Source organism: Geotrypetes seraphini, chromosome 4 (assembly GCF_902459505.1).
Source record: "Geotrypetes seraphini chromosome 4, aGeoSer1.1, whole genome shotgun sequence".
Taxonomy (NCBI): Eukaryota; Metazoa; Chordata; class Amphibia; order Gymnophiona; family Dermophiidae; genus Geotrypetes; species Geotrypetes seraphini.
In genome coordinates, this window is record NC_047087.1 from 65,093,802 (window position 1) to 65,118,326 (window position 24,525).

General features: G+C 43.3%; 1 protein-coding gene across 1 annotated transcript in view; it reads left to right on the forward strand.

Moving 5' to 3' along the window:
* The window catches only part of LOC117359684, a 210,815-nt gene that overhangs the window by 172,049 nt on the left and 14,241 nt on the right, over positions 1-24,525 (forward strand). Inside the window, exon 9 of the mRNA XM_033942900.1 lies at positions 7,951-8,002. Within this exon, the coding sequence (XP_033798791.1) occupies positions 7,951-8,002 (52 nt within the window). The remainder of the gene's footprint in view (positions 1-7,950; positions 8,003-24,525) is intronic.

Genomic DNA, 24,525 nt, shown 5'->3' on the forward strand with positions numbered 1-24,525 from the left:
ACCCTTAAACCCTAGAACGGTGGATTCCGCAATTCCTATTCTGGGAGAGCATTCCAGGTGTCCACCACTCGTTGCGTGAAGCAGAACTTCCTGATATTTGTCCTGAACTTGTTCCCCCTTAGCTTCAGTCCATGTCCTCTTGTCTGTGTCACATTGGACATTGTAAATATTTTTTTATCCTCTATTTGGTCGATTCCTTTCAGTATTTTGAAAGTCTCGATCATATCCTCTCACAGTCTCCTCTTCTCAAGGAAGAACAATCCCAGTCTCTTAAGTCGTTCCTCATATTCCAAGTTCTCCATGCCCTTTATTAGCTTCGTTGCTCGTCTCTGCACCCTCTCGAGTATTTTTAAATCCTTCTTTAGGTATGGAGACCAATGATGGACGCAGTATTCTAAGTGTGGTCTGACCATTGCTCTATAAAGCGGTAGTATTACTTTCTCCAATCTACTCGTGATTCCCTTCTTTATCATGCCTAGCATTCTATTCGCGTTCTTCGCTGCTGCGCACATTGCGCCGATGGCTTTAGGGTCCTATCGATTAATCCCTTTCCTGTTTGGTTTTTCCCAGAGTTGCACCTGACATACTATACTTGTGTTCCTTATTTTTTCTGCCTAAGTACATCACTTTGCATTTTTCCATATTAAACTTCATCTGCCATTTATCTGCCCAATTCTCCAATCGGCTCAAGTCGCTCTAGAGTTCTTCACTGGCCTTCCGTGATTTGATTGCCGGCATAGCTTTGTGTCATCGGCGAACTTGATGATCTCACTAGATGTTCCATCCTCTAGGTCATTTATGAAGATATTAAATAAGATGGGCCCAAGTACCGAGCCCTGGGGCACTAGTCACAGTCTCCCAGTCTGAGAATTTCCCATTTATGCCCACTCTCTGCCTTCTGTTTTCCAGCCATTTGCCTATCCATCTTAGTATGTCTCCTTCTATTCCACAGCCTTGCAGTTTCCTGAGGAGTCTTACATGTGGAACCTTGTCGAACGCTTTCTGAAAATCCAAGTATACAATATCCACCGGTTCTCCATTATCAATTTGTCTGTTCACTGTCTCAAAAATTGAAGTAGGTTCGTCAAACATGACTTCCCCTTCCTGAATCCATGTTGGCTGGCTCTCATCAGGTCATGTGTGTCTAAGTGCCGGGTTATGCTATCCTTGATCAGCACCTCAACCATCTTCCCAGGGACCGATGTGAGACTCACAGGTCTATAGTTGCCCGGTACTCCTCTTAATCCTTTTTAAAATATCAGCGTGACGTTCGCTATCTTCCAGTCGTCCGGTATCTGTTCGGTTTTGATTGACAGGTTGGCAAGTTTTTGCAATAGTTCTCCTATTTCCACTTTTAGCTCTTTCAAGACTCTCGGATGAATTCTGTCCGGTCCAGGAGATTTGTCACTTTTGAGTTTTTCGATCTGGTGGTAAATCTGGTCCAAGTCCACTTCTACTGTGGTAAGGCTGTCTCTGTTACTCCTTTGAACGCTTCTGGAATTCATGCAGTGTCTTCCTTTGTACAGACAGACGCAAAGAAGGAATTTAGTCTGTCTGTGATTTGTTTGTCATCCTTGATGTACCCTTTCCTTCCCTGGTCGTCCAGCGGTCCCACTGCCTCTTTTGCAGGTTTTCTCCGTTTCACATACCTGAACAAGGGCTTGAAGTTTTTGGCCTCTTGCACTATTTTCATAGTCCTTTTTGGCATCCCTCACCGCCCTGTGACACTTCTTCTGATCATCCTTGTGTTTGTTCCAAGTTTCAGTTGTTTTCGTGCGTTTCCTTGCTTTGAAGGAGTCCGCCTTTTCTTTTATGGTTTCCTTCACCTCTTTAGTAAGCCACGCCGGCTCTCTTTTTGCCTTTGGTTTTCTTTGCTTTGGACATCGGAATGTAGAGGCTTTGTGCTTCCGTGATAGTATTTTTCAGAAGGGACCATGCCTGTTCTACCGTTTTGACTTTGCCCATTTTTTTTTTTGATCCGTTGTTTCACCTTGGTTCTCATGTTATCGTATCTTCCCCTTTTAAAGTTTAAAGTCATGGTTGAGGTTTTAGTACCTTTCCCCTTCCTGACATCGAGTTTGAAGTTGATCTTGTTGTGATCGCTCGTCCCCAGTGGGACTGTGACTTCTACATCTTTAGCCGGCCCCGTAATGCTGTTTAGGACCAAGTCCAAGGTGACGTGTTCTCTTGTCGGCTCTCCCACCAATTGTTCCAGGAAGCAGTCCCCTAGCACTTCCAGGAACATTGCCTCCTTGCCACAATTTGAGGTTCCCAGGTCCCAGTCTATCCCCGGAAAGTTGAAATCCCCCAAGATTACAACATTACCTGTCTTACATTTGTGTTTAATTTCCTCTATCATTTCCGAGTCTGTTTCCTTCTCCTGTCCGGTAGTAAAGGCCAATCTTTGTGTCAGCACCGTTGCGTCTGGGAATCTTTATCCAGAGGGATTCCAGCTTCTCTTTCTCTTCCATAATAGTCACTCTCAAAGATTCTATTTCTTCACGAACATATAGGGCAATGCCTCCACCTTTCTGCCCCACTCTATCTCTTCTGTACAGTTTGTATCCCTGTAGTACTGTATCCCATTTGTTTTCGTCATTCCACCAGGTTTCTGTTATGTCAATGATTTCCAGTTCGTTGTTTTTCGCTATTGCTTCTAATTCTCCCATTTTGTTACCTTCTTGGACTCTTTAAGCTTAGCAGTCTCCCTTGGTTCTTTCACGGTATCCTTTTCTGCTCGTGTGTTGTCTCTCTTATATGCTTTGTGTACGTCCCCTCCTGTGTCTGAGTAGTTGTCCGTAGTTCCTTCTTTGGGACATCCTGTCGCCTGGACCATCGACTGGTGGTCGACTGTCGGCTTTCCCCTGTCCTTTAGTTTAAAGCCTTCTCAATGGCCTTCTTCATGTTGCCTGCCAATACTCTTGCTCCTTCCTCGTTGAGGTGCAGTCCATCCTTCCTGTAGTACTTGCTTCTTCCCCAGAACGTTGCCCAATTGCACACGAAGTCAAAGCCTTCCTCTTCGCATCATCGTCTCATCCAGGCATTGATCGCTTGCAGTTCCCCTTGTCTCCTTCCATCCACTCTTGGTACCTGGAGGATCTCAGAGAGGGCCACCTTCACCTCCCTGATCTTCAAGTTCAAGTTCAAGTTTATTTGATGAATCGCCTATATAAAACATTCTAAGCGATGTACAATTTAAAAACAACTTATGGGGGAACAGACAATCTTAGGACACTTTAAAAAAAAAAAAACAAAAAAAAAACAACAATTTAAGAAAACAAAAATTATTAACAACATATGTAAAACAAAACTCTAGAGATTTAAAGATTTCTCTATACAAGAGGTTTAGTGACAAACAAGAAGTAAAGGGAAGAGGGAAATAAAGTTACAAATGTCTCACAATAGAGAAAAAACATATAAGGGAAAAAAACACAAGGGAGGGGGAGGAAAAAAAAAAAGAAAAAAAAGGAAAAAAATAAAATTTTAAAAATGGAAAAAGGGACCTTGGCTTGAATAATTAGTCAGTAAAAGCGTCATTAAATAAAAATGTTTTTAAAAGTTTTTTAAAGGAGATAAGATCTTTATCTTTTCTAATAAAAAGTGGCAGGGCGTTCCAAGTTTGGGGAGCTAAAACAGAGAACATATCATTTCTCCTTGTTCCCACTATTTTTAAAGATGGAACCGATAGTAGATCTTGATAAGAAGATCGGAGAGATCGAGATGAATGATATGGGATAATCATTCTGGATATGAATTATGGCTTGTTAAATAATAGTACTTTGAAAACTAAAAATGCTATTTTGAAGGTAATTCGATGGTTAATGGGCAACCAATGGGACTTGATCAGTAGTGGTGTTACATGATCATATTTTTTTGCTTTATGAATGAGTTTTATGGCAGTATTTTGGATTATTTGGAGTCTCTTCTTTTCTTTTTGGGGTACATTGAATAACAGAGAATTACAGTAATCTAATTTCGAAATGATCATAGAATGAATAAGTATATTAACAGATTTTGGTTCCAAAAAAGATGAGATAGATCAGTATTCTTCCGAGTGAGCGGAGTTGGCCCTTCATTTCTACCCTGTCATACTTCCATCCGCTCACATCGTTGGTTCCCACGTGGATAAGCACAGCAGTGTCCTCTCCCCCTGCGCTGTCTATGATCCTGGAGATCCTGTTGGCCACATCCTTCACTTTTGTTCCCGGCAGGCAGGTGACGATTCTATCCTCTCTCCCTCCTGCGGTGTAGCTGTCCACATGCCGTACGATGGAGTCTCCCACGATGATCCCCATCTTCTGTATTCGGTGGTTCCTGGGGGGTCGTAAGTCCACATCCATGGTATGGGACTGATCTTCTCCCTCCTATGATACTCCTGAAGTTGTTTTTTGCTCTTTGGGTGGGGAGGGGTGTCCCCATGCAGTCTCCCTCTTGCTCCTGGTGTGTGATCTCCCCTTGTCTCCGCTTCCTTCTCTCCAGAATTTGCAGATGTGTCTTCTCTTCTCTCTTCTTTCTGAGTTGTTCGGGAACAGTTCTCCACATGCTGCTAGTGTGCTTCTTCGCTGTTTCTTTCTAGTTCCTTGACCTCTTCGTTTGGACTGAACTGCACTAGAAGCTTCTCCTGTTCACAGATTTCCTCTTCAAAGGTGAGGAGTTCTTTTAGAAGAAAGCCACAGCATGATTGTTGAAACGTCAGTTTCTACCTGACAAAGACACAGCGAGCCCCGGAAACCTGCAACAAGCGCAATGCCAGCTGCGGAAACCCTGAGCGAACATCTAACCCAACTCCACCAGGAGAACATCTTTAAACTTGCCAGAGACTTTTCCATTCTATGAACTTTCCCGCCAAAATTCAAATTGGATTGCCCTGTTCCCAATCGGGTCAGTGAACTCACAATTTCCAAAGTCACTCTGCAGACTTCAGAGCATACCCTGAAGAAAGCCAAAGCAGGATGGCTGAAATGTTGGTTTCTACCTGACAAAGACGCAGCGAGACCCAGAAACCTGCAACGAGCACATTTATAATTGTTCTACTCATAAAATAATCTATTGCCTTAAATACCTGATTATGAACTACACATAGAAACTTTGGAGGTAATGGATATAGATCAACCCAAGTATAATATTAGCAGTGGTATGGGGTGGGACCGATAAATAGACTTGGGCAAGGGTGAGATGAAATCCTCCAAAGTCTAAAAACAAAATATGTGGAGGAGCATAATAAAAAAAAAAAGTCTAAGTCCCCTTTTGGTCTAAGGCCCTAAACATTGAAAGTAGAAGCAGGGAAAATGTCCATTATCAAAAAAACGTCCAAAAGGAGGTGTTTTTTTATTTTTTTTTTTTTAATGGCCTGCCTCTACGTTCAGCTGTTTAAACGCCCAGACCACCACTACGTCTAAACTTACACCATATAATCAACCTAAAAAAAGCCTAAGTCCCAAACGCCCAAAAACAATGGCTTGTAGGCGAAGGAGGGGGCTGGTCCTTCGCCTAAAAGCTGGATTCTGTAACCAGTGTCTGTCAAAAAGAATACTGGTTATAGAATCCACACCCAACCCAGCCCATGTTCCTAAGGCCCCACCCATAGGAGGGACCTAAGGCTACTGGGCCGATTCCGGTTGGCCCAGGCGCCTCAGGCCCCACCTGTGGGTGGGGTTTGAGGGGGCTGGGACAATCAGGCCCTAAGGCCCGCCATTTGATGAATGGCGGGCCTGCTGGACGGACGGGCTTGGGATCTGTCCGGCCAATGTTTTTACAGGTACGGGGGGGGAGGGTGTTGGGGTTCGGGGGTGGTGTTGCAGGGTCACCTGCGGGGGGGTCTCGCGGGTCGGTGGGTTGGGGGCCAATCGGGGGTTCAGAGGGTGATCGTGGGAGGGGGGTGCGACGAGGACAGGAGGGCCTGGGATTCCTCCTGCCCGTATCTTAGTGGGGGTGGGGGGTAGGGGGGGGTCACCTGGGCAGGGGGGTTGGGCTCCCTCCTGCCCGGATTGAGTGTGGGGGTCACCTGGGTAGAGGGGTTGGGCTCCCTCCTGCCCGGATTGAGTGTGGGGGGAGGGTCGCCTGGGTAGAGGGGTTGGGCTCCCTTCTGCTCGGTTCGAGTGTGGGGGGGGTCGCCTGGGCAGGAGGGCTTGGGCTCCCTCATGCCCAGGTCATTGCGGCGGGGTGGGGTGGTTGCCAGGGCAGGAGGGCTCCTTCCTGCCCGGATCATTGTCGGTAGGGGGGTAGCAGTGGATCGCTGCAGGAGAGATGGCTTTCTCTCCTGCCGCAATAGCGATAGCCAAGTGCCGTGTTTGGCGGCACTTGGTGGTATCGCTATCGCGGCAGGGGAGATGAGCCATCTTGTGGTGGGTGGTAGACAGGTTGCCGGGGTCGCTGAGCTCATCGTGACTGCCGCCATCAGCTCAGCGGCCCCTTTTTCTGCACTTATACCTGTTTTGACTTGGTCTAAGTCAAAACATATAAGTGCCGACTAGACAACCTACCTAAACTTTTGGTTATACCTGCTGTATGCCTAGGTGTATGTCGGCCCACCTCCCGCCCTTTTCCCTCCTCTTAAAATGCCTCTTTTAGCTCTATGGGTCGCCTGGGCAGGAGGGGGTTGGGCTCCCTCCTGCCCGGATTGAGTGTGGGGGTCACCTGGGTAGAGGGGTTGGGCTCCCTCCTGCCCGGATCGAGTGGAGGGGTCGCCTGGGCAGGAGGGGTTGGGCTCCCTCCTGCCCGGATCGAGTGTGGGGGGGTCGCCTGGGCAGGAGGGCTTGGGCTCCCTCATGCCCAGATCATTACGGCGGGGTGGGGTGGTTGCCAGGGCAGGAGGGCTCCTTTTAGATACGTCTAAAACCAGCTTTGGTTATGGGTACTTGGACAATCAGGCTTTTTGATCATCTAAGTACCCATTTAGGCCACTTTTTAGTTTTTATTTTTTTAAAATTATGAGCCCCATAGCTTTCACAGATGCGGTTACAAATGCCAATAATATTTAAAAGAATGAAATCCTAACTGAAATTTAAATTAAACTACTTTGGCAAGAATTTGAAATATTGCCCACAAAGGGGAGGGAGAGGAGGATAGAGTGCAAAAATAAGCCCATCTGGTCTGCCTGCTTGCATGTGCCTGCCATAAACCAAAGCCACAGTGTGATTCACTGGGGCAGGACAAGGACAAACCCAAGACTCCAAATTTAAACTCTGTAAGGGTGGAAGCTGGCTCTGGAAGAAAGACAGGAAGAGAAGGAAAAAGAAAGATGCTGAACAGGAGGAGTAGAATGAAGAGAATATAGAGATGCTGCACTGGGATGAACGAGAAGAGAAAGAAAGAGGGAAGGGGGTATCAATTTATAGATTGCAGGGGGACGCCAGAAACCATAGTACTAGCCATGGCCTTAAGGACAATGTAGATAAGGGACTGCAAGACAATCATTAGGTTGTACATGTAGAATGTAAATTGTTTTATTCATGGATAGGAGGATAACTCTCCCACCACCCTTTAGAATTAAAAAAAAAAGAAAAAAAAAAAAGAATGATTTTGCTGAATTAACTCTCTGGTGCTAAATACACATTCAGAATCCAAAAAATGAAAGAGAATAAAACTCAACCACAGTGGTTTTCTTCTAAGCAATCTTTATTGTTAAAAGGCTATTTGACCTGACACAAGCTTACATCAAAGGACAATGAACCAAAATCATATGAAGTCTATGGCATCTGAGAATGGATCTTGACAATGTGCCCAATCCTATAATAAATATTCCTTTCCCTGCTAGATAAAATGTACCGCCATTGCAAACCACAGGAAAATATACATTAGCAGGAAGGTTTTCTAGCCTTTTCTAGCTCTAGACACATGTGTGGTTAATTTATGTTGCTGTTCACAGCAAAAACAACTTACAGAAACACTATTTTTCCACATTCCATTTTATTAATTGTCTTTAATCAGTCTATTTTCCCTTTCTTGTAGGCAAGAAACATTTTATGGATATTAAGGACATAGAAGTAGAAATGGAATTCTGGTGGGTTCATGTTTACAGGGAATACTGAAGTAGAAGCCTTTGCCTGTGACCTAATTTTTAGAAAAAAATGTATATTCAGGAGAAATAGTTAATTATTAAAGCTTCATATGTGCTTATAAATTAGTGAAAAATATGTGTTATCCATTATTAAATTATTTGCATAGAATACTTTCAACCTGGTTGGCCCCATCATTTTGGATGATAGAAGGTATCTAATGTCTCTGTTTACCTCAGTAATTTTATGAAGGTTTGATTGCACATATATGCCAGTATATGTGTGTAAAATACATTTTATAAAATTACCTCATATTTAAAAGTAAGTGATGATCTTAAGTGTAAATATGCACATGGTCATTTTATCCTAGGACAAGCAGGCCACATATTCTCACATGTAGGTGATGTGATCCATGGACACATCACCTGGACAGTGTTAAAGTGTACTGTCACTTTAAAAAAATTTTGAGTCTCGAGACTGCACATATCGCATATGTGCAGGTGCCTTCCTGCCCAATATCAGCTCATCGGACTATCAGTTCTTAGTTTTCCACATTGCTAAGAGGTTGTTTTTCTTGGAGTCACTTCAAGTGCATCAAATTTTTCTCTTTTTGACTTCCAGAATATATTTTTCTTCATTATTTTACCTTTTCTTTTGTCTTTTGTTATTTGGTTAAAATTTTTTTATTGTTGACAACATTTTTATTTGGGGCTTTTGGGCTTCTTTCAGCCTGTCTTCAGGTTGGAAGCATAAAACCTTTATATGAGTAACTTTTACTTGACCTCCTTGGACTATTGAGTCCTTTGATCTAGCATCAGTATTCTCCTCAATATGAAAGGCTCCAAGCAGCTTTAAATGGTACAATTGGAACATCTCAGCCACTGACCCACATAATTGATATGTGCAGTGCTTGAGCCCCGAGCACCATGATATTTCTTGTACCCTTTGCTCCAAATTACAAAAAAAATTGTTCAAAGCCAGACAAGTCCAATAAAAGAAGCTTTTTGGGACACTGCCAGTAACCCACCTGGTCAAGAGGGAAGAACACTGGACAAATTTGGTTGTATGATTTTTTCAGAGTTCCATGCTCTGCAGTAGAATACTCAGTTATAATTTTTATATGACCTTCTACTTCAAATCTATGGTATAACAGCTTTCCCAGCTTTAGCAGTACATTCCTACAGATCAGTTGGACTCTTTTCAGGACATTACCAACAATCTGCTCAAGAAAAGGAAATTCATGGCGCAATCAGTATTTGATGTGTTCGATGTTACTTCAAGACCATCAGCAATATTTATTGCCTTGAGACACCCATCTAAGAGATTCTACTCATCTAGATGTCCTTATTACAGCAAAAGGAGATATGTTCAACCATCATTTAGAATTTTCACACAGATGTTCCAGACAACATAGGATGTAAAAATCTGAGCCCCAGACTCAAAAGAAGTCTCAACAGTCATTTTGACTCCATACTGGAGAACTTAGCCAGCGTGTTTCAGTCGCTTTCCCATACTCTCCCTATAGGAGAATGCATCACTTATTTCTATAATTATTAGACCCTGATAACAACCAACCTTTGGGTTATACAAATAGTGAAATAGGGTTATTTCTTCCAATTTCAGAAAAAAACTCCAAATCATCCTTCAAGAGAGTCAGTTTTCAACTCCCAGCAGAAAGCCCTACTTCACCAGGAGCTCTTGGTCTTTCTTCAACTCAATGCCATAGAATCAGTTCCTTCATTGGGGAAGGGTCGGGGGTTCTACTCCAAATATTTTGTTTATTTAAAAGATTTCTTAACCGCCTATAACTAGGCCTATAACTAGGCAGTTTTATAAAAAACATACAACACATGCTATACAAACAATAAATACAGTAATTCCTGCATATCAGCCATTATTTATGGCACTCAACACCGTATCAATATAAGATCATTCATAACACAGGATAGACATTTATTGAAATGCTTCTACAAATAATGTAGTTTTTAGGAGTTTCTTAAATTTCTGAAAATCTATAAGAGCTCTTAGCAGTTCAGACAACTTATTCCATATTGTTACTCCCATGAAAGAGATAGCGGAAGACCTAGTACTCTCGTACCAATAAAGACTAGAGGTCTCTGTCCAATTCTGTATCTCCATGCTTTCAACAAATATTTGATGATTTATCTAGGAACCCTGCTACCTCTATTGGAGAAAAATGCCTAGTTTTGTTCTCTGGACCTCAAAGAAGCCTATACACATATTCCCATCCTCCCAGCCTACATACAGGTAATATTTCCATTTTTGATTGGGATCATACCACTTCCAGTACTTTCCTTTGAACTATCTTTAGCATCCAGAGTGTTCATGAAATGTCTAGTAGTGGTTGCTACCACTCTCCGCTCTTATGGTTTTCATATATTCCCTTATCTAGATGACTGGTTAATCAAGGCCTAACACTTCAAGCAGCTCAATGATCTGCTCTTTTATAACTTGTTGGATTTGCGGTCAATTATGTCAAGCCACATTTGCAACCCACTCAAACTCTGGAGTTCATTGAAACGCTTCTGGCCACGACTCAGACTTGCACATTTCTACCTCAAAAGAAGCTCATGACTGTACTTCAAATTTCACAAAACATCTCCAATCTCCAGTACATAACTGCACAACAGCTGATGCGTCTTCTAGGCCATTTGGCATCCACAGTTCATGTGATCCCATTTGCTTGACTACATCTAGGAATTCCTCAATGGACACTCTGCACTCAGTGGTCACAGTCCATAGGAAGTCTTTCTTAAAAAAATACAAGTAATCTCAGACTGACATCAATCTCTTCAGTGGTTGCTAATACCGACCAATTTGTCCAGCGGCCTGCTATTCCAAATTCCACCACATCAGAAGGTGTTAACAATGGACTCATTCTTGGGTGGGAAGCTCATCTGGATGGTCTTCATTCAGGGCAGCTGGAGTGCTCACGAGAAAACTTTCCATATCAATTTACTCGAGCTTTGAGCAATTCTGAATGCTCTCCACACATTTCAAGATCGCCTCCTAAATCAAGTAGTACTAATTCAAAAAGACAGCCAAGTAGCCATGTACTATGTGAACAAACAAAGAGGCACAGGCTCTCACCCTCTTTGCCTGGAAGCAATCCAAATTTAGTCCTGGGTGATACCTTGCAACATATTCCTCAAGGCAGTTTATTTAGCAGGATCACAGAAAACCTTAGCAGACAGGTTGAGCAAACTCCTGAAACCTCACAAGTAGTCACTCAAGTCAACTGTTTTACATCAAATATTCAAGGACTGGGGAATTCCACACATAGACCTCTGTGTCCTTCCTCAATCACCAGCTTCCAATATTCTGTTCCAGAAACTATACTCCCAATCATATGGAATCAGATGCCTTTCTCCTCAACTAGCATGACAGCTTCTTTTACACTTTCCCTCCAATTCCTCTACTCAGGAAAACTCTACTCAGACTTTGCCAAGAGCAGGCCACTATGATACTCATGGCACCTTGATGGCCACATCAGCCATGGTTCCCTCTCCTCTGCAATTCAGTGTCCAGGAATCAATCACATTGCAAATCTTTCCAATCTTACTGACAGAATGAAGGATTTCTGCTCCTTTCCAATCTACGTTCACTAGCACTCGCAGCATTGTATCCATCTCCCAGCGAGTAGATGCTTCTGCACTTTCTGCACCAGTATCGGCCAAAATTGAAGCTTCTAGGAAACCCTTCACTCACCGTTGCTACCGTTTCAAATAGACTCATTTCACAGCTTGGTGTAGCCTCCATTCACTAGACCCAATCACTTGTCCTCTTCCATCAGTTCTAGACTATCTTCTACACCATTCAAACTTTGGTCTCAAAACTACTTCAGCCAAATTTCATCTTAGTGCTATTACAGCTTTTCATACACTTCTGGATTAAAAAAAATTATTATTAGTTCATCATTTAGTCTACTGATTCATGAAAGGCCTTTTGTACATCCCATGACCAATCAGGCCTCCTCCAGTTGCTTGGAATCTTAATATTGTGCTTTCCATTTTGTGACCAGTCAGACACAAGGCCTGCCAAGGTCCCAGTTAAGTCAGTGGAAAAAGTAAAAGGGAAAACCCGGAAGGGAAATTCCAAGATCTCCCAGGGTCATGTTTCTGTCAAAATGCCTTTGACCACCAGGGGGAGCCTGAATTGCCTGAGGAGGAATTAGGGGATATTTACACGAGTCACCACCGGGGGAGCCCAAGAGCCCCAAGCAGGACTGCTGACTCACTCAGAATAGGGCGTGCCCCTAGGATATGTAAGCCAGCAGTGGAATTCAAACAAGCAGGCCGGCTAGGGAGGAAGTTCAAGCCTTGTCTCCCTGAGGAGCCACTTGGGCCAAACAGGAGCAATAGACCCTCACCTATGGAGCTAACAGAGGCTGGTCAAGCTGAAGATTTGCCATTCCTGGATGTGGAGTCCATGGACTGTCAGGAGAGTTGTGCTGGCTGTGAAACTGATTGTCCTGAGCCCATGCAGGTGGACTGGGCCTCAAGCTGCAAACAGTGAGTGTGTATTTTTGACTGTTTGCTGTTTGGACTATTTTGGACTGTTTGTTTTTGGAAAGCTACGAGTGTGGTTGGGGAGAGGTTTTGCTGTCACCTTGGGTGGGATTTTGAAGGCCCTTGCAGTGGCTTTTGTTTTTGGCAAAACCTGTGACACTCTCCTCACCTGGCACAAGTACAATGCTAACAGAGGCTTTATTTTGTATTTTGTATTTTTTTCTCTTTTCAACCGTGATGCATTTCTGAAGCCAGTTTCCTGAACTTTGACTGTGTGAATTGAGCAAGCTGCTTGGGAGCAGGCTTGCACTAGCTCTAGGGTGAGCTGGAAAACTCAGCTACCTGGTTGAACTTGATTATGGGAGCTATTTTTGTTGCCTGCCTGTTTTGAAGTTTGTTGCTGCATTATTGATGGCTATTCTGACAAATGTTGCAAATGTATGATGAACTGCTTACCTACATTAAGGATTAAGTAAACTGAACTATTTTTCTAACAACCTCAATTGTTGGGACTTTATTTTGTTTTCAGTTTGAGTTCCTTCCTAATTGCAGTCCGTTCCTGTAGGGTGACTCCATCCCGGGTCACACGCTGCTGTGCTATTTAGTTGTAACCACGTGGAATGCTGTAGAGCCCTGGCCTGGGCTACAGTGTGGCTACAATTTTGATGAAGCCTCCATTTCTTCTACATCTCTCAAGCTTCTGACTTGGAAAGTAATTTTTCTAGGTTGCATCACATCTGCACATTAAGTCAGTGAACTTCAAATACTTTGTCTCAGATCCACTCTATGCAACATTTTATCAATACAGAGTGGTTCTTCACACTCATCCAAGATTCCTCTCAGAATTTCATCTGAATCAATCCATAGTCATTTCTATCTTCTTTCCAAGACCACATTCTTATCCTGGTGAGGCTGCACTCCACATATTGGACTGCAATTGTGTTCTCGCTTATTATTTGACCACACTAAACCTCACAGAACTTCCACTCAACTGTTCCTTTCCTTTGAATCAAACAGACTTGGAACTCCTGTCACTAAGAGAACTATCTCAATATGGTTACCAGATTGTATCTCCTTTTGCTATGCTCGGGCTGGGCTGATACCGGATAGTCATGACACTGCACATAATTTTCAAGCAATGGTGACTTCAGTAGCTCACCTACATGCCACTTCCATTGAGGACATCTACAAAGCAGACATTTGGTTCTCAGTTCAATATTTATTGACCATGATATGGAATGAATTACCTATTCGAATTAGAACTTGCTTATCTCTTCAGATGGTTTGGAAAATTTTGAAAACTATTTTGTTCCATCGTTTCTTAGGTAATTAGTTTTAATGTGGATTATGGGGCTTTTTTTTTGTTTTTTTTCTTCCATTTTTTTCTTATTACTTTATTTTGATTTTATTAATCTAAACTGTTTAAACTGAATCGATTCCTTATTTTCAAGAGATAATCCGGTCTATAAGTCTAAGATTTAGATTAGATACATTCACATCCCACTACCGTTTGGAGAATCATTCCAGACGGGATAGTCGGTTCGGCCAACAGTTCTACAAAATGTGTTCTCCATTTAGACGCCAACTTCCTGCCATCCCCCTTTTTTTTTTTTTTTTTTTTTCATTTACGCTAGGATTAGAAGCATGGCCCTGGCAGCTAGGGAGTCCCAAATGTGAGAATATGCTGTCTGATTGTCCAGGGATAAAACACATTTACTTACCTGTAACAGGTGTTATCCGAGGACAGCAGCAGATATTCTCACAACCCTCCCACCTCCCCTAGTTGGCTTCTTAGCTTTCTTACTGAACTGATGGTCCCATGAGCAGATTTTGGGTAGAAGGCGACAGTACACTTTAACAATGACCGTACCAGGTTCCATGGATGACATTAACAACATGTGAAAATATCTGCCTGCTGTCCTCGAATAACACCTGTTACAGGTATGAAACTGTGCTTTATCCGCAGTGTCTGTAGGCTTTGTGCTATAATTTTATATGCACATAGAGACCTAGAGGCCCAAAATAGATGCCCATTTGGTCTCCCCATTTGACAACCTGTTACAAAATTACCCTTTACATATATGATTTCTATTTTAAACATTACTGCTTACTCAACAGGAAACATTGATTATTAAAAATGCCCCAAGTATCATTTATATTGATACACCCACTTTTGCATATGCACCTACTATAAGTTCTTTCATACAAAGCTTACAAACATCAGTACTTAATTGTATTCCTAATGGAGCTATTCTCATTGCTAATAATTACTATAGATACAGAGTAGGCTTATAATTTCTTATTATAAGATAGAAAACTGTAACCCTTGGTAATAATATATCAATATATGGAAAACCAATAGACTGTAATGATGAACTACATCTTTCTGTAGAAGGAAAGAGGATCCTTAGTGAGACATTCAGACAATACATTTTTAGGTGTTTAATATAAGGATGGGGATGGCACATGGAAGCAGGTGAATTTAGAATGTGGCCCCTGGAAAAGCAAAAGCATAACAGCAGTTATGGCAATAACACTGGAGGAGTAGCCCATTGGTTAGCACAGCAGACAGAACTAGAGGAATTTGGTTCAAATTCCACTGCTCCTTGTGATCTTGTGCAAGTCACTTAACCCTCCATTGCCTCAGGTACAAACTCAGATTGTGATCCCTCCAATGACAGAAAAATACCAACTATATTTGAAAGTACACTGCTTCCATTGCTTGCAGGCAGCATATTAGAAATTTTAAAATAATAAGACTATGTAACATGATTTTTGTTCCTGGGCAGTAAGTTTAATTTCCTTATTGCTCATGCCTAAAAAGTATGGAAAATGTCTGTTATTTCCATAAAACTTTGCTTTTATGACCAGGATAGTCAAATTTTGCGATTTACCTATTTAAAATGTTCTTATAAAGTCATAAAAAGCAACAAATGAATCACAAGTAACATGCATTTCTATTTAAGTTATACAAAGATGACCACAGAAGATTAAGAAGTTTTATGAGATTTTTTTTGATAATATTTATTTTAAAAATTTATACTACAGTTATCCCTAAGCATATTACAGAAAAAAAGCAAATATAATCATAAGATTAAAAAACTTCCAAAAAACAGTTTAAAACCTAATAAAACAAAACAATATGCAAATAACATTTCCATTAATCATCTTCATGAATCAGCCCCCGGATGCAGTCTCCCATCAAGTTTTTATCATATTGTCCTTTATAGCAGCATTCAAAGTCCAAGTATATCCTGCTAAAAGCGCTTACCTTGCTCCTCTGAATATGCTCCCATGTTCTCCTTGAATGTCTCAAGATGAGCATTAAGGACATGGATATCATACAGCCCACTTTCCTGTAACTCTTCACCAGATTTTCAACGAACTCCACATAGTTTTTGGTCTTGTGATAGCCCAGGAAGCCCTGAATCACTGTGATAAAGCTATTCCAAGCTGTTTTCTCCAACGAAGACACCTGCTTTGACCTTTGTGACCTTTGCCTCAGACAGATTAGGAAAGATGTCTTGAAGGTACAGCTGACTCCTTATTTAGAGCTCTAACAAATTGTTTTATTAGGCCCAATTTGATGTGCAGTGGTTGCATCAGTGAATGCTTTAAAAAACAACATAAACAAATTTCCTACCTCCCCCCCAGCCCTTTGTTCCATCTCTGAGAGAGACCAAAGAATAACAACCAGACAAATTTGGGTTAAAACAAGGCCTTATGGGGGAGATCTTAGTGATCTGCTAACAGGCAGAGTTCCAGCCAAGAATCTCCCTGAACCATGGGTGACAGCCCATTTTATTAGATTCATGATATCCGCTGACTCCCGAACTCTCGCGGCAGCATCAAAGGGGAGCACTTTTTAAAATCCTGCCTTCCAGTGCAGTAAGGCAGGAGCTTTCAGCGCTCCTGCCCTTCCCTCAGATGATTCTTGCAAAATATTTCATATATGGTATATTTTCAAACCCTGAAAATTTTATAATTTAAATATTACTAAAAATTAAACATTCTAAGAAATTTTATAGCAGAAAATTCCATCATCCTAATGAGAAAAAAAATTGTCTTGCCTTCCAGAGGGTTTTTTTTTTTGGTAATGCTCACATGTGAAGTGAGGTGCCCACGGTTTGTCTTTTCTTGATCCTCAACATGCATGCTGAAATAATAATAATAACTTTATTCTTGTATACTGCCATACCAGCAGATACTTTTATGGAGTACTTTTTCCTTCTTGTCTTGATAAATTGGCTACATACATAGGAAAATGTATTGGCTGGATGTTTGCAGCCTCTGGATTCTATCTAAAACAATTCACCACTTAGGCATTTGGAACTGAACTTAGCTGGTGGTCTTGCCCTGTATCGGTGGGCTTGCCCTTTATTGATAGCATGGAATATTGCTACTTCTTGGGTTTTGGCCAGGTACTAGTGACCTGGATTGGCCACCGTGAGAACGGGCTACTGGGTTTGATGGACCATTGGTCTGACCCAGTAAGGCTATTCTTATATTCTTATAACCTAACACTTTAATCACAGATCTTAAACAAGCTGCTAATTATACTAATAAATAATAAAATTATATTATGAAGTGCTCAGATCCACAACTGAAAATGCATGTTTAGTAAACAAAGCAAAGGTTGCCGATGGGACCATCACTGCACTCAGGACAGGATTAATTCAGAGGACCCATAGGCACACAAGTACACTGGGTCCCCTAGCCCTTCCACAAACCATTTATTTACCTATTTATTTCCACTTGTATTTCTTTTTATCTTTTATTTTAAATTTTTTTTTAAAAACCCAAAGATTACCATACCAATGCCAGTGTATAGTTTTATTTCTATTTTTTTTTTTTGACTAATACATTTTTAATTAGCTTTCAGAGATCAAAACCTCTTTCCTTAGCTCAGTAAAGTATACTGCTGTTACAGTATCCTGTCCTGACCTGAGGAAGGAGAATTTGGTCTCTGAAAGTTAGTCAAAAATGTATTAAAATTAGTCCAATAAAATTATCACCATATTTCCATTTTCTATTTATAAATATTTATCAACACAGCTACAATGCTACTTTATCCTAAAGCAAAAAAAAATTAAAAAATATAATTTTTTTTCTACCTTTGTCGTCTTGATTTTCATATAGGCTCTCTATCAGGTGAATTATGTGTTTGGGTATTCCCATTTGCACTAGCGTTCTCCATAGTTTATTGTAATCCACAAGGATGATAAAAGGCATGGAAAACCTTTCATATGCTGAAAGGCTGGAGAGGCTGGGGCTCTTTTCCCTGGAGAAGCGGAGACTTAGAGGGGACATGATAGAAACTTATAAGATCATGAAGGGTATAGAGAAGGTAGAGAGGGACAGATTCTTCAGACTAGCGGGGGCAACAAGAACAAGAGGGCATTCAGAAAAAATTGAAAGGAGACAGATTCAGAACAAATGCTAGGAAGTTCTTCTTCACTCAGAGGGTGGTGGACACCTGGAATGCGCTTCCAGAGGAGGTGGTAGGACAGAGTACGATTTTGGATTTCAAAATGGGTTTGGATGATTATATGAAGGAAAAGGGGATTGAAGGGTATAGATAAGAGAGTTACCATACAGGATATTAAATGATTAGGGAACAAAAAGTTTTAGGTAAAGGATCACTTACAAGTCATGGACCTGGGGGAGTCACCGCGAGAGCGGACTGCTGGGCATGATGGACTCATGGTCTGGCTCGGCAAAAGCAATGCTTATGTTCTTATGTTCACACAGTCAAAAGCTTTGCTGTAGTCGATGAAGCATGATGCTGACGGCACAAGTTCTCCCCACTTCCATCATCTGCCCCCTTTCTCTCTTTTCTCCCCACGTCCATCATCTGCCCTTTCTCTTTCTCTCCACCCCAGGCAATTCCATCGTGTTATCCTGCCCCCTTCCCCCTATCCAGCATATGCCCCCATCCAGCATGTGGAAAAGCAGCAGCAGTGATGAGGAGGTGAGGGATCCTCAACTCTGCTGCTGCTTTCCCATATGCGCCTGATGCTGACGGCACAAGTTCTCCCCACTTCCATCATCTGCCCCCTTCTTTCTCTCTCCCTTCTCCAAACGTCCATCATCTGCCCCCTTCTCCAGTCTCCACTTCAATCAAGACAGGCAGTCCAATCACCAAAGGGATCCAGGGGGTGGCCACGGTTCTCGTGTAGGCGGAGGGGGAGTACAGAGGTCTCTGTACAGACCGAGGCCATCCCCACGAAGATGACTACAGTCTCCACACAGACGGACGCAATGGATCAGCTAGATGGAAGCCTTTTGCTGGAGCTGAGGAGCCTGATAGAGGAGGTTAAGCATTTGAGAAGCATCCGAGACGACGAGGTCTTCATCGACGGAGTCATCCAGGAGCTGTCCCAGATCACCAAATGGGAACCTGACAAGACCATCCTCGTTACGCCCAAAGCAACCAACCTGCAACCTTGAAGCCAACCATCGGAATACAGGAAAAGGCTGGAGATGCTGATTCCTGGCAGCTGGTAACTTCCTCCACAGGCAAACGCAGAAGACCTTCCTCTTCTTCTCTCTCTTTCTCTCACATACAGGGCAGTTCTACATCGACCCTGCAAATCACCTTGAGGAACAGATTCCAGCTGCTACAGGAAGGACCTGACAACAAGGTACAGGAAGTTGTTCAGCAGATGGTTCCAGTTCCGGAGACAACAGGTCACCCCCGCCCCCTAAGAAGCGCAGAGTGGTGGTTATTGGGGATTCGCTACTAAGGGGCACCGAGGGACCAATTTGTAGACCAGATTTTCAATCAAGAGAGGTTTGCTGTTTGCCAGGGGCCAGGATTCGGGATATAACCGCTTGCCTGGACAGACTCATCAAGCCCCAAGACCACTTCCCCATGCTTCTCATCCACATTGGAACAAATGACACTGCCAGGAACACCCCGGAGAGCATACCTGAGGACTTTAGAGCCCTGGGTGAGAAGCTGAGGAGGATGGATGCACAGGTGGTCATCTCGATCCTCCCAGTGAGGGGCAAGGGTAGAGCCAGGGATGATCGCATCCAGAGGGCTAATGACTGGCTGCACGGATGGTACAAGGAGATGAACTTCGGGTTCCTGCACCATGGATAGGCATGACTACAGGAACCAGACGGGCTACACCTGACCAGAAGAGGAAAGAACGTCTTTGGACATCGATTAGCCTGCCTACTTCACAGGGCTTTAAACTAGGTAAGTTGGGGGAGGGTACAGGCACGATTAACCTACCTGGTGAGCTAAGCTGCCAATACTTTGTTGAGACTGAGGTAAGTAAACATTGCAATTCTGGGCTTGGGTCTGGAGTGGGTACTCACATTTCCGAATCTGGGGTAGGTTCACATTGTAATTCTGGGTCTAGGGAGAGTACACACATTTCCGAGTCTGGGGCTAGTTCACACTGCAATTCTGGGTCTAGGGAGAGTAAACACGTTGCAAATAGTACTAAAGGTGTCAATGTAGCTCAAGCGGGAATATCCCCACAGAGACATAACAAACATATAACATGGAGGGCTATGTATGTCAACGCCCACAGTTTGGGCAACAAGATCCTGGAATTAGAGACGGAAATGAGGAACGCCGACCTGGATGTGGTGGCGATATCCGAGACCTGGCTCACGGACTCCCACGGGTGGGACATGGTCATACCAGGTTACAACTTGCTTCGCCGAGACAGGGAGGGCAAAATGGGAGGAGGGGTAGCACTATATACTAAAGATGACATTAAAGTCACCAGAATCGCAGATGTCAGTACACAGGGGAATCCCTTTGGGTGAATTTGGCCAGGGGGAAGGACAAATGCCTGTATCTTGGCGTAGTATACAGACCCCCAAGACAACAGGATGACCTGGATATGGAATTAATCGGAAATATAGAGAATATCACCTTATGTGGGGACACAGTATTGTTAGGTGACTTCAATATGCCTGATGTGGATTGGACCACACTTTCCTCTGCGACCAGCAGCAGCAGAAGGCTATTAAACTCTATTCAGGGAGTAAGACTCAGGCAACTGGTATTGGAGCCAACAAGGGATCAGGCAATTCTAGACCTGATACTTACCAATGGAGAAAGTGTCACAGAGGTCTCGGTGGGCGACACGTTGGCCTCCAGTTATTACAACATGGTATGGTTCAATCTCAGGAAAGGTTTCGCCAAATCTAACACATTAACCAAGGTCCTCAGCTTCAAGGACACCAACTTCGAGGGCATGGGGGATTTCATCCATCAGGTGCTGCAAAACTGAGCAGAAACAGATAATGTAGAAGTAATGTGATCAACTCTGAAAGCTACCATTACAAGAAGCAACCAACCACTATATAAAATCGGTAAGTAAACGGCGAAGAAACAATAAGCCACAGTGGTTCTCTGCGGAGATCTCAGACCTCATAAAAGAGAAGAAAAGAGCGTTCATCTCTTACAAGCAATCAGGGAAGCAGGACTCTAGAGAAGACTATCTGGCCAAGTCAAGAACCGTCAAAACAGCAGTCAGAGAAGCCAAATTCCGAATGGAGGAAAATCTAGCAAAGAACATCAAGAAGGGCGATAAATCCTTCTTCAGGTATATTAGTGACAGAAACAGAAACACAGGCGGGATAGTACGCCTTAAGAAACCAATCGGGAACTATGTAGAATTGGACTCCGAAAATGCTAAACTTTTAAATGAATACTTCTGCTCAGTCTTCACCCGCGAGGCGCCGGGATCCGGCCCTCAGCTGCAGACAAGGGATAGCTCGGTAGTCCCGTTTCGTAATTTCGAGTTTACGCCCAGCCCTGTCTACTGTGAGCTGTCTAATCTCAAGGTTAACAAAGCGATGGGGCCAGACAACCTACACCCCAGGGTACTCAGGGTGTTAAGTGACATCTTGGCGGAACCGCTATCAGCGCTCTTCAATCTCTCCCTTAGTACAGGTAGAGTCCTGTTGGACTGGAAAATGGCTAACATCATTCCACTTCACAAAAAAGGATGCAGGACGGATGCTGCGAACTACAGACCGATGAGTCTCACATCAATAGTGAGCAAGCTAATGGAAACTCTAATCAGACGCCAATTGGATACGATCCTGAACGAGGAGAATCTACGAGATCCCGGTCAACATGGATTTACAAAGGGGAGGTCCTGCCAATCCAACCTAATCAGCTTCTTTGACTGGGTGACGGGGAAGCTGGATGTTGGGGAGTCCCTGGACATCGTATACTTGGACTTCAGCAAAGCATTCGATAGCGTACCACATCGCGGGTTGTTGAGCAAGATGAGTTCTATAGGATTGGGAGACACATTGACAGCATGGGTTGGGGACTAGCTTGGAGGTAGGCTTCAGAGGATAGTGGAGAACGGCACCCCCTCCGAAACGACAGAGGTGATCAGTGGAGTGCAGCAGGGCTCGGTCTTGGGCCCGATCCTGTTCAACATCTTCATAAGGGACTTGGCTGAGGGGCTTCGAGGTAAAATAACGCTATTCGCCGATGACGCCAAACTATGCAATGTAGTAGGCAAGAACACAACAGACAAAAGCACAGTGCCTGACGGAAACTCAATGCCCGACAGTATGGTGCATGACCTACTCCTACTAGAGCGCTGGTCCAGGACCTGGCAACTAAGTTTCAATGCCAAAAAATGTAAAGTCATGCACCTTGGCAGCCAAAATCCATGCAAGACTTACACCCTTAATAGTGAGATCCTAGCGAAGACTGTAGCAGAACGAGACTTAGGGGTGATCATCAGTGAGGACATGAAGACTGCCAAGCAAGTGGAGAAAGCTTCATCTAAGGCTAGACAAATCATAGGTTGTATACGTAGGAGTTTCGTCAGCCGCAAGCCCGAAGTCATTATGCCATTGTATAGATCCATGGTGAGACCCCATCTGGAATACTGTGTACAATTCTGGAGGCTGCATTACCGCAAAGATGTGCTGAGACTTGAGTCGGTCCAGCGAATGGCCACCCGGATGGTCTCGGGACTCAAGGATCTCCTGTATGAGGAACGGCTGGATAAATTGCAGCTATACTCACTCGAGGAACGCAGAGAGAGGGGAGACATGATTGAGACGTTCAAATATCTCACGGGCCATATCGAGGTGGAAGAGGATATCTTCTTTTTCAAAGGTCCCACAGCAACAAGAGGGCATCCGTGGAAAATCAGGGGCGGGAAACTGCACGGTGACACCAGGAAATACTTCTTCACTGAAAGGGTGGTTGATTGCTGGAATAGTCTTCCACTACAGGTAATTGAGGCCAGCGGTGTGCCTGATTTTAAGACAAAATGGGATCGTCACGTGGGATCTCTTCACAGAGAAAGGTAGGGGAGGGTTATTGGGGTGGGCAGACTAGATGGGCCGTGGCTCTTATCTGCTGTCTGTTTCTATGTTTCTACTTCCATCATCTGCCAGGACAGGGCACAGGATAGGTCTTGTGGCAGGCTGGCAGGCAGGGCCCACCACCCCCATACCTTTATAAAATTCTGTCAGGCCCCCTTCTCCCCCCCCCCGTACCTTTTTTTTAAACTCCTCCCATACCTTTTTATAATTCCGGCAGGGCCCCCATACTTTTTTTTAACCACCACCCCCCATACCTTTTATAAACTCCTGAGCTCTTCCGGCAGCAACAGAGCGGCGCACAAGGAAGGTATATGCTGCCTGATCCCGCGCCGCTCTCTGAATGGCTGCCGTCAGTTCTCATTGGACTCACGAGAACTGACAGCAGTCATTCAGGGAGCGGTGCGGGACCAGGCAGCATGCGCCTGCCTTGTGCGCTGGTCTTCCACTGCCTGAAGAGATCAGGAGGAGTTAAAAAAAGGTATTGGGGGGGGGCCCTGCTGGAATTTTAAAAAGATACAGCATTTGTTTGCCCTTCTTCAGCGGGCCCTAGGCACGTGCCTACTGGGCCTACCTGTTAATCCAGGAATCCGGCCCTGACTGCACTCACTGTCCCAACTGCCAACAAATGATTGTTATATCTTACTGATCAATAATATCAAAGAAGTTTGATTTATCTAGATATCCATTGTGGTATGGTGATGGCTTTACAATGTCGGCACACCCTTGTGAAGATTGTAGTGAAAATAACTATCAAAGCTGCTCTCATCAAGCCAACCCCCAACTCGAGTTTCGCCTACTACATGCTTAATCAGGAGGGGACGCCGAAGGTTTGAATAAACTAAAATAAACACAACTTGCACTCTCATATTGTACAAGACTAACTTAAATTCATCTGACAAACCAAAATTCTAAATACCTTTTCATAGCTTCTTCTGCTTGATGGGCTAACAGACCACAGTCTGACTGTTCCCTGCTGGAAAGCATAATTATTGACATGCTGTGACAGTTTAAATCTCCCTGTCAGGAGTGACGACGTCAAGAGCAGCTGGAAGAGCATTGGAGGGAGCCAAGCAACAGTACACAAGACCCCCACTTCATTTAAGTAATCATAGCTGAAACCAATCAATTTCAGCATTGAGTCGTGAAGGATTTGGTGTTCGCCATTTGAAAATAAACCTATGTTCTTTCAATAATAAAAATTGTGAAACATTGCCAGACAATTTTGCAGCCTGCAAAAGGTCCATATATCTTAAATTGTCTTCAGTGTGTCCGGCCTCTTGTCAATGTGGTACCAGAGGGGCCAGATGTCAGCCCCAACAAATATTGCTTAGATGCTTAGCAATATGTAATTTAACTATTCTTTTACTGTGGCCGATGTAATATTTCTTACAAGCCAATCAGTGTCAGAACACTCCTTCTCAACTATATCAAAGTTATTTTCATAAATCTGAGAAGTATTTAGAAACCAGATGAACTGATATCACAGACGAGTTAGACAGTGAACTTCAAACACCCAAACACCCATCAACCAGAACGGTGCTTACTGGGGTATGAATATCATCATGAGTTCACGTCAATACCCAAAAAAGGCTGTTATGAAAAGATTACTCATTATTTCATACTGTATTGAAAATGAAATACTTAGTTTTCATTTAATGTTCACCCTTCAC